The sequence below is a fragment of the Citrus clementina genome, unplaced genomic scaffold (assembly GCF_000493195.1).
Source record: "Citrus clementina cultivar Clemenules unplaced genomic scaffold, Citrus_clementina_v1.0 scaffold_7, whole genome shotgun sequence".
In the NCBI taxonomy this organism is placed as follows: Eukaryota; Viridiplantae; Streptophyta; class Magnoliopsida; order Sapindales; family Rutaceae; genus Citrus; species Citrus x clementina.
Window position 1 is genome coordinate 15,450,075 of NW_006262075.1, and position 17,587 is coordinate 15,467,661.

At 31.5% G+C, this 17,587-nt stretch overlaps 2 protein-coding genes across 2 annotated transcripts; one reads left to right on the forward strand and one right to left on the reverse strand.

Annotated features, from left to right (window-relative positions):
* Nucleotides 1-6,558: 6,558 nt before the first annotated feature.
* LOC18036308 (4-coumarate--CoA ligase 1) lies at nt 6,559-10,424 on the reverse strand. The gene is made up of 5 exons (XM_006427651.2): nt 9,321-10,424; nt 8,005-8,203; nt 7,551-7,764; nt 7,354-7,456; nt 6,559-6,870 (listed from the first exon to the last, which is right to left on the reverse strand). Exons 1-5 carry the CDS (start codon nt 10,386-10,388, stop codon nt 6,751-6,753), a joined length of 1,704 nt encoding a protein of 567 aa, XP_006427714.1. The 5' UTR covers nt 10,389-10,424; the 3' UTR covers nt 6,559-6,750.
* A 4,645-nt stretch (nt 10,425-15,069) lies between these two features.
* LOC18037369 lies at nt 15,070-15,918 on the forward strand. The gene is made up of 2 exons (XM_024181230.1): nt 15,070-15,783; nt 15,883-15,918. The coding sequence occupies exons 1-2, from the start codon at nt 15,070-15,072 to the stop codon at nt 15,916-15,918; spliced, it is 750 nt and encodes a 249-aa protein (XP_024036998.1).
* The last annotated feature ends 1,669 nt before the right edge of the window (nt 15,919-17,587 follow it).

Sequence of the window (17,587 nt, forward strand, 5' to 3'; positions counted from 1 at the left end):
CACAAAGATCTAAGTTTTTAAAGTTACTAAAAGATTTTTTTGGTACTTTTTATAAGCTCACGTAATGGATCATGTAAGAATAAGAACATAGATCATGGATACTAAAATATAAATTTTATTTTGATATAATATCTCTTGTTTTCTTAAGAGAGAGAATTCGATTTAAGATATGATCCTTATGATAAAACTTAGCTTTCAAGCAACTTGAGTCTTCATAAACGACAGGAATCTGAAAAAGGGTCAATAATAAAAGATGACAAATTATAGATCACAACTAATGATCTTGAAGAAGATAAGGGACCTAGAAGTTACTATACTATTCTACATCTAACTACCGCAGGTTCTTGCTTAGCTAGCTGGTTTCAGACGCGACGGTTCCACCAATCTTATCACGGGATCAGATCAAATTGGAATGGACTTGAAGCAAGTACTATTACTTCTTCTAATTTATTCCTTTTTTTGAAAAAAAAAACACATTTCGTCTATTTATTATTGAAATAAATTTTCAAATTTATGATAAATGTAAAAATAAAAATACAAAAATACCCTCTAACAAGTTTTGAGGGCATTAAATTTTTTAATTTTGGAAAATACACAAATGGCCTCTAAGCAGTTTTGAGGGCATTAACGTTTCTTAATTTTATCAATCATTTAAGGATTTTGTCTTTTTACTAATAAAAAGTTATCTACTAATTTTCTCAACAAACAATCTAAAATAAAGATCAATAGAGAATTGTTTTCAACCTTTTTTTTCCTTTTTTTTTCTTTTTCTGAAACTGAGTTGCTGTACATTAGTTGAGAAATAGGAAAGTTTGAGAAAAAAATTTTAATGATATTAAGAATATCTGTGATATGTTAACATTTTTTTTATGATATTTAAAATTTTGACCCAATTTTACAAATAATGGATTGCGGTTTTTCCATAAATATTGATTTTAACAAAAAGTGAAACACATAGTTCTATTATGGTTTTCAAATAGTACAATTGAAAATGTTTGTTAAACTGAATTTTTTTTACTTTATTTTTTATATCTGAATAATGTAATGGGTGACATTTTTTAAAAATTGAAATATAAGAAAAGAGTTGAGTTTTTTTAATAAACTTTATTAACTAATTGTTATGTAAAATGTCAACATCATTTTGATTGAGTTGGTCAAACATATAATTGCATTATTCTTCAAGAGAAATTTCATGGGTGTGAGAGTCTATTTATTTATTATTTTCTTAGTTACAGATTTTCACCTATTTAATAATTCGAGGCAAATTTCAACAAGCAATGGGTCGGGTTTCAATCCCATTAGACATGTATATTGTGTTGTATTCAGTGGCATAGCCAAAAAATAAAGTAAGTGGGGGCAAAAATTTTGATCGACATAAAATACAAATAAGGAAGAAAATATACAAAATATCGAAATTATATATATTGAAATGATAAAATTTCTTGTTTTAAAATTAAGAGTGTGTGCAAATATTTGTGTGATTTTTAAAATTAATTTTTTTAATACATTTTGAACCTAAATTTAATGTATCTAATTAGTCAAATAAGGAGAATTTATAACTTAAAAAAACTAAAAAGAAAAAATCTTCTGCTATTTTTGGACTAAATGGGACAACTGGCCCGGCTTATCCGTTAATAACTATGTCATTGTACTTATCAGTACGCTTGTGTATTGTACTTTTTTATGTGTTTGATATTCAAAAAAAAATTGTCATGTAAAATAAGATTATTTTCAAAATAAATAAACAAATAAAGTCGGTAGTTATTTTATCAATTTTCTTAGAAAGGCTATGAATTTCAATATTAATCTACGAAATAAAAATTAAAATAATATGGTATATCATCCTAATTCTCTTTTAAAGATTGTAACACCGAGCTTTATGTAAGGTTAGGGGGCAAAAAAAAAAAACTAGGAGCAGGACTACCTGATGATTTATAATTACATACTAAAAAAAAAAACCCTCCATGTATTTGGTAATCAAGGTGAAACATATGAAAGTTGTTTTCAAAATTTCATTAAGAATTGAATTCCAAATATATGAAAATAATATACCCTCCATTACACCAAAAAAATGTTTGATAAAAATTATACAATGTAGAAAAGGGAATATAATCCTAGTAAATTTTTATTATATTGCATCAAATATTGTTGTTTAAAGTGTAGCTACTTTCATAATTATCAAATATTCAAATGCCAATTGCCAAATAAAAACATTTATTGACATGTTTAGCCGACAAAAATTGGCGATGTTTTTAGTCAAGTCAGGTGGCTGTAAAGTTTTACATTTAACTCGATTCATTTGAGATTTTTCAAAACCTAAGGGGAGTATAAGTTAACTACACTTATGACATACCTACCGATCACCATTTTTGCTTAATTCCCTCCAACTAAACTAGAGTTGGCAAAATGGATGATAATCCTGTGTTGTCAGTTTTCGTGTCATGTCTTAAATAGATCCTCTTCAATAATCTTTTCAAAATATTAATACTCTAACCCAATAAGGAAATAAACGAGTGGCCCAATACAATTTATTTAACAATTAGGTAATCATGCCACCGGATAAAATACAACTTGATAACTCGTTTAATATCTATGTATTTGACAACACTTATATCAAAATGTTCCATATCCCCTTGACAAAAATTCTAATTAGGATTCAGGATCTCGTCCGAAAACAATAGCATATTCTATATAAATTTATTGTTCTAATTTTATTTGAGTTAGGTTTTGGCACCCAATTTTGCCCAAGTTTACTATTTGGATAGGATTCAAAATGTTTAAAAATCTTGATTGAAATCCTGAATGTCCTGGCTGTGTTGTAAAGTAAAGCTTAATTATGAGTTTCCAAAAGTGTATGACACATTGGTTTGATAAACCACAGAGATTTGACATGGTAATTATATGAGTATGATAAGTCGATTTGATAAAGTAAAGAGATTTGACTTGTCAGTCATATGCGTATGACTTATAGTTAACGACAAAACCTGTAGCGTATGACAGCAAAGTCACGTCATTCAGAACATTTGGGATCCCAATCGGTATTTAAGATTTCAATCAAGTCGAGAATCAAGTATATTTTTTTCCCCAATTTATATTGTTAGGGATGGGACTCAAGAACATTTTTCCTTTCGATTCATGATCGAGACGAGATCAGAATTGGCCAATCCCAACTGAGGCATCTCGATTACCAAACTAATACATGTCTACCAAGTTATTACACATTTACACCATTGGAGTCCATAAGCAGTGACAATTGCCCCTATGAAGACTCGCTTTCGCTACGGCTCTGGTGGGTTCCCTTAACCAAGCCACTGCCTATGAGTCACCGGCTCATTCTTCAACAAGCACATGGTCAGAGCCCCGGGCTTCTCCCACTGCTTGGGAGCTTACGGTTTCATGCTCTATTTCATTAGATATTAAAAAAGAAAAAATATATCTAGAGTTTTACAAAATAAAATACCATTTATATGTTCATCTTTCGCAAAAATAGAGAGAATTATATCTAATATTTGAGTTTTACTAATGGCAATTTAGGTTTTATTCATTAGCAGTAATTAGATTAAGTTTAGTTTTTTTATTTTGCTAGCTTAATTACAAATGTATTCATATAATTTTTTTTAAGATCTTAGAAAGATCATATTTTAGTGGGTTGTCTCAGAAAGATCATATCATTAACTGGGTAAACGAGTTACAAACTTAAATCTTAACATGACACAGAAAAACTGTATTGACTTAGACCTTAACCATTTAATAATTGTGTCAAATTTGACAATCCAAACTCATTTATTCGTGTCGCACATATGGGTCATGTCAAATTTTGCCAACTTAAATAAAATAATGAATAATAGCACTCAACACTTGTTTTATCTATTCTACTCAAAATGCACATGGACTACTAATGGTTAATAAATAAAAATATTAGAGTAGTTAAAACATAACCATATACGCCCTTAATAGACATTGACATAAAATATTTAAAAGGTTAGGATATCTCTGTTAACATATATGTTTCCATAATATTGATTTTGATGATAACAAACAAGATTAATAATGATTAATCTTTTAAGCCCAAATTATTTAATATTCTTTTTAAATAAATCATTATTTTTACATTATAAAGGTTTTATATTTAATGGAAAAATGATTTTATGAAATTGATTGTTTTTATTCTTTTTAATTAAATCATTATTTTCACATTATAAATGTTTCATATTTAATGGAAAAATGATTTTATGAAATTGGTTGTTTTTCAAAGTTTATGGTTTAATTGAAAGAATTTTGAAAACTTTGAAATAAACAAGTATTGCTTGAAATTTTGGTAGAGGACTTATTTAAAAAGTGTCATAGTATTTTTGGCTATATCATAATTTCAGAAAGTTTTTTGATTAACAAAGCAATATTTAGAAATTCTGAAATTGGACCTATTTGCAAAGTTTCATAACGTTTTGGGCCGTAATATAATTGTATAAAATTTTGGGGTCAAACTATAATTTTAAAAAATAGTGCACTGTACAGATTACTGTATCAAGCAGCTTACCGGATATAAAAACCGGAAAACCAGATATGGGCAGTAAGCATCCGATGCATAAACGGCTTACCGGATTTTGCAAGCGGCAAGCCAGGTATTTTGAAATTCAAAATTTTACCTTAACGGTAACATAAAAGCGGCTTACCAGATTTCATAAACGGCAAGCCGGTTACGACCAAAATGTGCATAACGGCTAGTTTTTTAGCTCAAACTATATAAACTCAAAACCAATTCATTTTTGGTAATAAAAAGCAAGCAAGAACAAGTGCACACAACATATATTGAGCTTCAATTTCATGAATCATCATTCATTAAATCATCTTTGTTCTTCAATTTGTATATCCACTCTTAAAGAGAGATTCATTGTTGTATTTTTCATTTCTCATCAAATTGTGAGAGTACAAGTGTGAGAAACACTTGGAGTGAAGAGATTGGAGAGATAATCTCTTATTGTAAAGGTTCATTGACACCTTGAACTCAATTGTAAACGTTTGAAGCCTTGGAAAGGCTTGGATAGTGAAATCCTCAAGCCCGGTGTGCTTGGAGGCGTGGACGTAGGCGGGGATCGCCGAACCACGTAAAAATCCTTGAATTTGCTTTCTCTTCCATTACTCATTTATTATTGTGCTTTCATTGAATTTATTGTTTTTGAATTAATTAAGGCATTAGATTGGATTTGTGTGTGGTTTGCTTAGGATAATTTTTAAAATCCCAATTCACCCTCCCTCTTGGATTGCCTAGTTAGTATTTCAATCTCAAGTCAAGAAAGAATCATAATTATTTTGAAATATACTTTTTAAAAACACACCTACCAAACATGTTTTATGCAGAATATTAATTTAGAAAATGAAAAACACTCTTTAAAATGTTATAAATAATATGAAAGTTGGAATACAAAGTTTGAATCCCAGCTAATTTCGTAGATGATGTAACATTATCTTATAAGTTCACATGATAATCAATTAATTATTATTAAGTCTATCATATCTCATCCAAGAGGTAATTTTTATTAGTGTCATATCAATTATGATATAAATTTTGTATCTCACTTTGCAAATGCATTTTTTTGAGTCATATAAGTTAAAAATAATTAATTGTATTTATGAATAGTTTATAGCAATTTAACTTTTGACTGAAATAAATAAAATGATCTAAATAGGATGATGCTCCATCTCGGATAGCTTATCAATTTAACTTAGATTATTAAAATAAGATGTGTAATAATTGCATTATGTAACGAATTTGGGCATGTATCTTACTGGTTAATGTAAGAAAGAGGAGAAAAAAAAAATTATTTGATGCTTAAGTCATTTGTTGACTACAAGTAAAAAATCAGGAACTAAAAAATAATTGGAGGAAACTCGGAAGAATATTTTTTAAAAATAGTTAATCCATTGACCTCATTTGAAAGGGGGGGGGGAGGACTTATAGTTAGTTTTTCATTTAAAAAAGTGAAAATAAAATCTACTTCTCGAGCGTAATTAGAATTGTTCTAATCACACTGTTTTACTTATAAAGCATGGGATAATCTTGAGTGTTCTTGCCTCTTGGTTGGTTACATTCTATTGTTAGATTCAATCCGTGAGTACCTCTCAATTGATTAGTAAATAAATGAGTGACAATTATCCATCAAATGAGGAAGTATATACCAGGAACACTTCAGATTTTTTGATGAATATATTAGGGCGAGTGGCAAAATGTGACACTTTTGGTTAAAAGATTATAACCAGAACCTAATAAACTAGCTAGAGAGAATTGAGGGGAAAAAAATTATGTGCGACAATGGCACAATATGCTGAGGTGTTGCGCCTATTCAATAATGACATATCATTAGAGTTTTTCAAAATTTAAAATAAAAAATTATGAATCCCACCAAAAAAACCATTAAACCTATCATATGATAAGTTATTATTGGACTGGCGCATCATCTCAATATGTTGAGTTGGTGTGTTTGTCCCGCATAAGTTTCTCCCACGAGAATGTTGCTTAGGAAAAATTGTCAACACATCAAGGATGAGATGAGATCAATATAATAATATGAAGCATATATCATGGGAGAGATGAAATTCTTCAATTCATTAATTTACAGGCCTTAGATTTAAATCTCATTTTTGCATCACTTCAGTCCAGGAATGAACATATCCATAATCAGAAATTTGTTTTTGATTTTACTTGTGCAATTGCAGGCTAACTATTTAGACAGCCCACTAATTAAATATTCATCAATTTTGATAATCAGCTGCTAATTTAGCTCTTAATTCCTTTCTTAATATCTTGCCAGATGGTGCTTTCGGAATTGCGTCAATGAAAAACACACGATTTATTCTCTTGTAAAATACCACCTGCATCATCGAAAAAGATAACAATAAATTAAAAATTTAAAAAGAAATGTGAAAGCTAAAGAAACCATGGAACAAAACTATACAATTTATACAACACTGTGAATTATAATTAATCTATTAAATATGTTTTGTGTATTTCGAATTAACATTTTTCCGATTCAATTAAATGAATATCTAAGTAAGCCTCTTGAATTGTGTCAAGTTATGACAACAATTTTTTTTAAAAAAAAATTCATGACTCATGTGAATAGCCTATTTGAATCTTAATAATTTATAATTATCATTTTTTATTCTCAGATTTCACATGTTCGAAAGTAATGCATGGAATATTTCACAATCCATTGGATCTGGATATAAATATATCCAATTATTGTTTAGTAATCAACTTGAACATGTATACTAAAATAGTTTAGTAATATTAGATTAATAAATCATTATTAATTGAATAGATTAATTTGAGTCAATGCTTGTAAAAATATGTACCTGCTTAGAAATAAATTGCTTGATCTCATCCTCAGTGATCTGAGAATCATTTGATTTCACAACGAATGCAACGGGAACCTCACCAGCTGCATCATCTTTCATTCTGAAATTTAAAATTAACAATTAATAAAAGAAAAACATATTTAAAAAAAAATAATATTACTTCATCACCAAGTAATTAGTTTCTTAATACTTACGGGACAACAGCGGCATCAGTGATATTGGAGTGAGAGAGAAGCAAGGCTTCAAGTTCAGCTGGAGCAACTTGAAATCCTTTGTATTTGATCAGTTCCTTCAATCGATCAACAATGAAGAGCTCGTCGTTGTCGTCAATGTAACCAATGTCACCGGTGTGCAGCCACCCTTCTTTGTCTATTGTGCTCTTTGTCGCCTCTGGATCATTCAGATACCCTAGAAAAATGACACTCCATGTGTTTAAAAAGCACTTTTATTGTTGCCATATATATGTATATAGAGTATTGATATGTTTCAGAATCTTCGACTTTATTAAAATCTAAAAGCATTATTGAGCCAAATAGTTTAATAGTGTAATAATAAACCATATGACTTAATAACTTTTAGGATTTTAACAAAATTTAGAATTCCGAATTAAAACAAATAATAAAAATTTTATTTGTTTGTTAAATATACCAGTCATGATTTGATCTCCTCTAATGCAAATTTCACCAGGCTTGTTTGTTGGCAAAGAGGCACCAGTTTCAGGATCAACAATTTTCATCTCAGCATTTCTAACAACTGTTCCACAAGCCCCTGCTTTAATCTCAAATGGTTCTTTAGCAAATGACAAACACATTGCTAAGACTGGCCCTGCTTCTGTCATTCCATATCCCTGTGGGGTAAAAAAAAAATTGCCCATTTAATTATTTTATATTTTCCACTTAAATTTTTAAGGTAGTGGAGGATCCCATCGTGGCACCAGCGGCGGACCCTCCCACTTTATAACGATGGGATCCCACCAAATTAAAACAAAAATTCTGCTGTCATTTGTCGAAATGATTAGACGGTTCATTCCTATTAGAAAACCGACCTAATAAGCCCATACATGCCATTGAAATAAATAAGATACGACTCTTCAATAGTAAACACTTTAGACTAATTTTATATTATACCTATTTAATGCATGTATATATATAACATGTATATACAAATTAAATATAATTATTAATCATATAAAAATTTTTAAAATAGATAAACACATGTCATATATATAATAAGTATAATATAATAAAAATACTCTAAAATTTCTTTTTCAATGGCCTTACATTCTATATATTTTATTTAGAAAGCTTCACGTTCATAGTCCAAAATTCTCTACTTCCAAATAAAGGTCAAAAAGGACGTGGTCCACATGGAGTAGAAAAGCAAATTGCAAAAAGCAATATAATAGTAATTGTCCATATAGTAATATCATGTTCTTTCCATGCTTTAACGTTTTAAAATTACAAATTTTCTTTTTGTTGAATCATTCCACCTTTCATCCGATAGCAAATAGTGGACAATGGATATGAATAAGATTCTCAAAATTTTCAAGCTCAACTATGACCCTAAATGTCTTGAAATGCACAGTGATCAATAGATATTAAGTTACCGATTGTCATTAAAATAAGGGAACAATAAATAAATACTAATAGCAAAATCATTCCACATCCATTTTAATTAAATTTTGTGATGATATTATTTTGAACTTGATTTTTGTCACCGTTTTATCACTATTTTATACGTTTATCATTTCTTTACATCCACTAACAATAATTCTTTACTTTGGATACAACAAATTAATCCTCCCACCGTACTTAAAAAAATCAAATCATATTATAACAACATTTCAAATATTAATCGGTGACCCAATAGAAATTAACCACCCAAAAAATTTAGTAACAAAATTTATTTCCCAAGAGATAAATAAATAAATAATATATATATAAATTAAAACAATTAATTCATACCTGCCCAAGAATGGCATTAGGAAGCTTGATTCTCACAGCATCTTCAAGCTCCTTCCCCAACGGTGCCGCCCCGGATTTCAATATCCTAATAGACGACAAGTCGTACTTCTCGGTCTCCGGCGACTTTGCAATGGCCAAAACTATCGGTGGCACAACGGGGGCCACCGTAACTTTGTACCTCTCAATAAGTTGTAACAAAGAGTTGATCTCAAACTTCTGCATGATCAAGATTGCTGCCCCAGCTCTTAGCCCACAAAGCATGATGGAATTGAGAGCATATATGTGAAACAAAGGCAGCACACATAGGATCGCGTCTTCTTTGGTGAAGTACAAGTTTGGATTCTCGCCATCGACTTGTTGTGCCACGCTTGTGACGAGCCCTTTGTGCGTTAGCATGACACCCTTTGGTAAGCCTGTTGTCCCCGACGAGTACGGGAGCGCCACGACGTCGTCGGGTAAGATATCGACGTGGGGCAGATCTTTCTCGTCGGCCTGTGTAAGTTCCGAAAAATGCAAGCAGCCATCCGGGGGTGAGTCAATGCACATGATTTTCACTTCTTCTAAGTCCTTGACTTTATCAACGTAAGAAGCTTTTGTAATTATGAGCTTGGCGCCTGAGGCCTTGGCCTGTTTGCATGTCTCTGCCGGCGTGAAGAAAGGATTGGCCGCAGTGGCAATGGCGCCGCGGTAAGATGCTCCGAGGAAGGAGAACACGAACTCGGGCACGTTCGGGAGCAAGAGCATGATCACATCGCGTTGTCCGATGCCCAGCTTGTTTAACCCAGAAGCGATTTTACGCGCAGTCAGCTCGACTTCCCCGTAAGTGTAGACGTCGCCGGTGGAGCCATTGATCAAACAAGGGCGTGAAGCTACCTTTGAGATGTTTTCAAAGCAGTAAGAGTGTAAAGGGAGGTGTTTAGGGATGTAAATATCGGGGAGCTTTGATCGGAAAATGATCTCTTCTTGTTGCTTGGTTTGTGTTTGTGTTTGAGTTTGAGTCTCCATTGAAGAAACTAAAAAGTTGGTATGATGAAAATGATTACGAACAGAAGCTTTTTTGATAAACATATATATATATTTTTTAGCTTCTGAGGGGAAACGGCAAGTGTTTGATATTGATATAGAGGCAGCATTGGGTGTTGAAGTTGGTGAAGAAAGTTGGTGAGGGGGTATTATGGGAATTGTGAAAGAGTTTCGAGGGCAAACGTGAGAGAATACGAGTGTGATAAAATATGTGTGCAAATGGGTTTGGTGATGGCATGGTGACGAAAGGTCATGTGGAGTTGGGTTGGTGGGTTAGAATGGGTTTGGGTGGTGAGTGGGGTCCATGGTTTGGTGGTGTAGATTTGGCAATGTTGACCTGGGGCCTGTGGCCTGTGGCCTCGCGTTCATATTCAAGTTCTCTTAGCTTTTCACCTACCACACCTTCAGATGTAATTATCAGACCATTACCTACTACCAAATCATTGTCAAATGGGTTGGATCGGGTCAAATCACCGCACAGTATTACGGGTTTACGTCCGTATTGTTGTGGAATGAAATAACTGATCAATAAATAAAAAGTATAAAAAAATTTATTAGAATTAGTTATTAAATAACAGTGACCCAGTGACTGTAAAATAAACGTTTTTATTGTGGTGCTTTCAAAATTAGCTTGATTTGAAGTCCCTTTAGTCCTGCATGGCAAGTGTGATTACCCGAACTTTGTGGATTAGTCATAAGGGCCGTGGTAAGGCTTATGGGTCGGGTCGAGTTGTTGGTGGGCACTGGGCATAAGCCTAACCCATCCGCAAGCCTTGGGGACGGCCACTCTATTACACACGCGTGAAAAGTCATCAATTTGTTTGTATTATTTAGTATAAAAATGTAGCTTGCATAACCAATCAATTAAAATCCATCTTTGACTTCGAGACTACTCTAACGTAAATGAAATTTGACTATTTCACCATTATAATACAAGAGGATCAAATTAATTACAAAATGTGTGTTATTGTACTATAATAATTTAAGTATTTGTTTTTTGACCTATATAATATAACTTTTTTTAAAAAAAAAATTGAAATCCAATAATTTTCAACAATAAATTTAACAAGATATTGTTATTGCAAATATATGTTTTTTTAGTTTAATTGAAGATTAATATTCATACAGAGAACCCACTACCAAGAAAATCAATTAATTTTTTTTAGATTTTGTATAAAATGAAAATAAAATTTATGAAAAATAATGTTGACTGTTTAGTTCTCTGAATTCCCTGAGATTCGACCTTAAAATAAATTATTTTTGAGTCGTATCATTAATATTGGGATAAGATGGATTTCTAATATCTTCAAATGGCACTTTTAACACCACCCGTAGAGGTGGAACCATATACAATTTTTTTGAAATTTTATGAAATGCAAGGTAAAATTAAAGCTTTCAAAGAAACCTCGAGCGTGTAATATACGTTTGACAATCCCAAATTAAGTTTTTAAGGAAACTCATAACTTGTGTTATATTTCGGCAACCCCAAATGAAAATCTTGATTCCGTTATTGGCCACCCAATATCCTTCTAAAACCCACTCTCTTAGTTTTAGTCTTATAACTAGAGAATTTTCAATTTTATGTTCGAAGTTTTTTCCATTTTTGTACTATGTTTATTTATAAGGAGAAATACATATGTAAATTTCTTTTTTTTTAAAAAAAAAAAATCACCTTTGAAGATTGTGACGTGAGGGTGTTTGGATGTATTAACAAAATAACTCATTTGTGGGTTTTGGCTTTTTATGTAAGTTTGATTAGGCAAAAAGCAAATAAACAACATGATGGGGTTTTATGAGAATTTTCTTAGGGGTACTATTAGCAGTAGTCAATATTGTCTTACCTGGAAAATAAGAACAGGCATTTTGGAGCAGGCACCTTTCAAAATTCTTCATAAAACCCCTTTAAAAATGAAATTACCTAAATAATCAAAGATAAATTAACTTATTTCTTATTTTAAACGGTAAATTAAAACAACACTTGAATAATTTATTCTTCAACACACTTTTAACACACACACCATTTCATAACGTATATTTAAACTGTAAGTTTTAATTGAAAAGATAATTTTTTTGAGAAAATTATGAGAGTATAGAGTTATGGAGATAGAAAAATATAATATGAAGAAAATAATTTAAGATATTAATATTTACATACATTTATTTTATAAATAAAAATTAGGATAAATACTTTTTCTAGGGTGAAATTTTATGAAAACATGATTAATTTTAATATATTGGTTTGTATTTTATAAATTCAAATTCAATAGGGGTATTCTAAAGATTTTAGAGGAGTTTTAAGAGCCCCATTCAACATTTTATTCGGACCCAATCCTCCTAAAACCAACTCATTTGGTCTTTGTAAAAAGCCCAACTTATACAAAGTTAGTCGAGCCAAACAAACCCAAAATTTTTTGGATAAATTCTTGAATGGTCTTTGAAGGACCCAAGCTTGTTTTTCACTAACGATATACCATAAAAGAGACGTGAAACAAAGAGTTGAGCTCCTAACCCCCCATAAATTTATTTATAAAACCCCTCTTCCAGCTCATAAAAACCTCCTTTACTGTTTTTACATTTTTAGCTTTAATTATAAGGGAAATAACAGATATCTCAAATTTTTATCCTAAATAACCATCGCAAGTGGTGTGGCATTCATTAATTAGTTGATAAATTTTTACAAAATTCAAGTAAATTAGTTGTATTATCTTACCAACCAATTGATAAATGATACATCATTTAGGATAAAAAATTTGGGACGTATATCACTACTCTTAACCTAAAATACTGTTCATGCCTCTATAGATATTTGCCTCTTTTACTGCGCTTGGCTTTTCTATTCTTTTTTAATTTTTAATTTTTGTGTTTTAATAAGAGAAAAAGTTTACAAAACACTTGCTTAAAAAAATATGTTTTTTTTTTGTGTATTGTTAATTAATTGGGTTTTATTTTCTGCACTTGGGTCGGATTTCATTTATTAGAGGTATTGTATATTCTTCTTTATAACTAAGTCTATTTTTCATTTTTTTCCTTTAGCGTTATCTTAGATTATCAAAAAAAACTTATGTTCTATGTATTTTCTTCAGAACGACAATCAATTTGGTCATGTGAAGTTTAAAATCAGGAAAAAGAGAATTAATTTTTATAAATAGTAAGAGATAATGAAGGTTACATAATTGAAGATTGTTATTTATGGTTTACAGGATTTATTAAAAAGATAAAGAAAAGAAAAAGTAGAGGATATGAGGGGCATTTTTGAAATTATTGGGGTCTTATTAGAATTATTATAATTTTTTTAAAAAAATTTAATGGAGTGCTTTTAGGAATAGGGATTTTATAAAAAAAGATTGAGGGTGTCAATTAAGGTTGGCAAAATCCCTTGAATTCTTATGCGCATTCGGGATCTTGGCTCATTCAGAATAGAACTCGGGATAAAATTTTATCTAAATTTACTATTCATGATAGGATTTGCGACGTTTAAAGATTTTGATCATGACCTGAATATTTTGAAATTTAACTTTTTACAAATTTATAACAAGTCAATTTAATGAATAAAATAAATATGACATGTCTGTCAATGTGTATGACAAATCATTTTAATTAACAATATATATATGACATGTCCATTTTAATCATATAATATATCCTATATAAGTGTTTGATAAGAAAATTTGCAGTATATGACGTAAAACTCATGTCATCCGAGACAATTTGAGATTCCAATCAAGAAAGGATCATGAAATTATTTTATTATCCTAATTCACCATTCCAAACAAAATTTTAAGATCGACATTTCTCAACTCGACCCGTCCATTGCCAATCCTAACGTCAAAAGCTAAACCCTAAAACAAAAGGTGCCACTCTTTTCATTTTTATTTATTTGTTTGGTAACTTCGTTCGATTCTTCTAGTAGAGGGGTATACATGTCACTTTGTAAAATTGTGTTTCGAGGGTATTCAAATTAATTTTGTTAGTTTGGATGGGGCTCCCGGCTCCTGACGCAGTGACTCTCTGATGTCTGATCTAACCTCCGCCTCCTCAAATAAAAAGACTTTGTGTTGTTGTTATTCAATATTTGGATCCACTGCTACGCAGCTTTAGACATTTTTTCATGGATTTCTCAAACTTTGATAAGAGATTTCTGGTTCTTCCTTGATGGGTATACTTGCTAATCACAAATTCTTCAGATAAATTTTGTTTGTCAGGATGAAGTTTGTAGTGAGACTTTTTTTTCCCCCTTTTTGATTCTGTTTTTATGTATACCGATTGTGGTTAATTAGCTTAATTACTCAGCCCCTTATTAATGTCTTTCCAGATGAAGCTGTGATATATATAATATAATGGAGAATGGAATGTGTGATCGCAAGAAGGAAAGAAGAAGAATTGATGATGTGGACAGGATATCTGCATTACCAGAACCGATTTTGCAACTCATTATGTCATTCCTTCCCTTCAACCGACTTGTACAGATTAGTGTATTGTCTAAAGCTTGGCTACAGGCATGGCGTACATTCCCAGTTTTGGAAATCGATGAGATCAAATCAAGACCAAACAAGTGGGAAACAATTGGGAATTCCCGCACTTATTGGGAAAAACTTGTGCAATTGCGCCACAGAAATAAGGTGGCTATAGGAAGTTGACGTTCCGCAGCCATGACGCCTTAAATTTGGCAAACCAATGCATTCGCTACGCAATTGCAAACAACGTCAAAGAGCTGGAACTCGAACATATGCACCCGTTGGATAGGTGGTACAGTCTGCCTCAAATGGTTTTGTGTTCAAAATCGGTAAATGTGTTGAAGTTACAGGGCTACAAGCTGGAGTCGCTGCCGCTTGGGAATGACCTGAATTTGTCTTTAAGGAAATTGAGCCTGTCCAACGTGTACGCAGATGAACAAGTACTTAACAATCTTGTTGCTCAGTGCCCTTTGATCGAGGATCTGGAATTTGATTGTTGTCAGGGTTTTAAAAGTCTGGACATTAAAGCACCGAATGCCAGTTCAATAGCCATCGCTACTCTGTTAAAATGTGAGGTCAGTATAACCTCTTGCAAGAATCTGAAACGCTTAGTTTTATGGAATTGCTCCTTTACCGATGAGTGGCTGTGCAACCAAATTTCAAGGCTTCCCCTGCTTGAGCACTTATTTATACGTTGTTGTCAAAATATAGAAAGAATTAAGATTTCAAGTACCCCTCTTAAGACGTTGTGCATTTGTATGTGTGAAAGGTTGGTTGAAGTCGAGATTTACACTCCTAATTTAAGAATTTTTAAGTATGATGGCGATGTAGTATCCTTGTCCTCAGGTGCTCTGACTCTGTCAGTAACTGAACTTTGTTTCTCTTCTCATGATGTTGACTCTCAATGGTATGTAAATTATACTGAACTACTTGCAAGGTTCCATAAGTATTCCAAAGTTTTGAATTTGCGAAGCAGGGACTGTGAGGTACATTTGTTCTATCACCTTGGTTCTTGTTCTCACGTTATGGTATTCTTACATTCTTAAGTTCCAACTTTTGATTTATTAATTTTTTTTTTTTTGAAGAGTGTGGATGTTCCTGGAGAATTGAGGCTAATTTGACCTCACCCACTGTCTGGTGCCAAGCATTTGAACTTTACAGTGAGTTTATCACACCCCTTCAATTTTGCAATTGCAAAAGTTATGGATTTCTTGCTCTGGATTTCGCCACATGCAGAAACAGTATGCGTAGATTATGAAGACAAAAAGAAGTTTTATTTTCAGGTAGATTTGCTTGTTTGTTTTATTAATTTGAAACAATTTTAACGATTTCCTTGTTAAGCAAATTCGAACTTTATTCAATATATGGTAAATATTTAAACAATGAATAGTTCAAAGTGATACATAAAGAAAAGGGTTCTTTTGAGAAATCAATCTATGAGTATTGATCTGGTTTAAGATCTTAAATTTTATTAAACCGTATAGCTTTATAGCTTTCCTGCACTTTAACAAATTCAGAATGCTACATTGAAATATTTCTTCTAATCAATCTATTCTTTTTATTTTTATTTTATTTTTTCCTGAAAGGCAATCTATTGTGCTTTCCTAAAGAATTAGTTGATCAGTGATTGATTGTCTATGAAAGTAAAGTCAACACAAATTCTGCTGAGTCTATTGATTATCACATGCTTGACTATTGTTTGTTTGGCTAGGTGGAATTAACATTGTGATTAAAAAAAAAAATAGAAAACCAGTTATATTGGTTCAGCATTGAACATTTAAGATTCTAGATATAAAAATAAAATAGTGGCCATGACATCTGCTCTTATTATTGTTCCTGAGATTTACGATTTGATTTACTTTTGTCAATTTCTGGTGTTTGTTTCAGTTCACATATAACCAGCAGCCTGTTTATGAAGGAAAGATTGCGGAGTGCTGCAAATCCCTTCCGATCTCATGTTGGGAGCATTGCATAAAGGAAGTTGAGATTGATGTTAACAGTACATACTTCAAGATGAATATGAATACTCATGAAATTCATCGTATCAGCAAAGTTGAAAGGTTTGTTTTTTATGAGGGGGAAAATATTTCGGAGAAGATCGATAGCCTTGCAGAATCTGGAGTCTCACACTTTGAAGAGATATATTGATTTGAGTGTTGTTATTTTTATTGTTTTTGTTTACCCATCTCTGCCTTTGATATGATTATACAAGGAACAACTGGACAAACCTTTGTGTTGGTTTATGTTGCTGGCCATATTTATTGTCATGTGTTTTGAACTTTGTTTCTTTCTCTTTCTCACAATTAGATAATTGTGTTAAGAAATGTGTTTCTTTTCTTCCTCCGCGATAAGGATTTTCTATTATATATTCATTCTTCTTTAGTAGTATTCTTATTTAACGAATAAATAATTTCCTTTTTGGAATTCAATTTATCTAAGGAGGGATACAATTTCTCTCGTCGTCTTTAGTGGTCGTGATTTTTCTCTGGTATATGATTTTTCACGTAAACTATTGTGTTGTGTGATTGATTTTAGAGAAATTATCATTCTTATACCCTATATTTGCTCTGTTATCAAAAATACTACAACACTTTAAGAGTGTATCAATCGTCTATCCTTAGTTGACAAAATGTATCAGCCGACCATCAAACCATTAGTTACCGTTTGAAAGTTAACGGAGTTACAGTGAATTGACGATTTTACTCTTGAAAATTATCACTTGTATACCCTTAAACTCTCTTTTTATCACTTGTATACCCTTAAATTATCACTTGTATCATATGAAAAGAC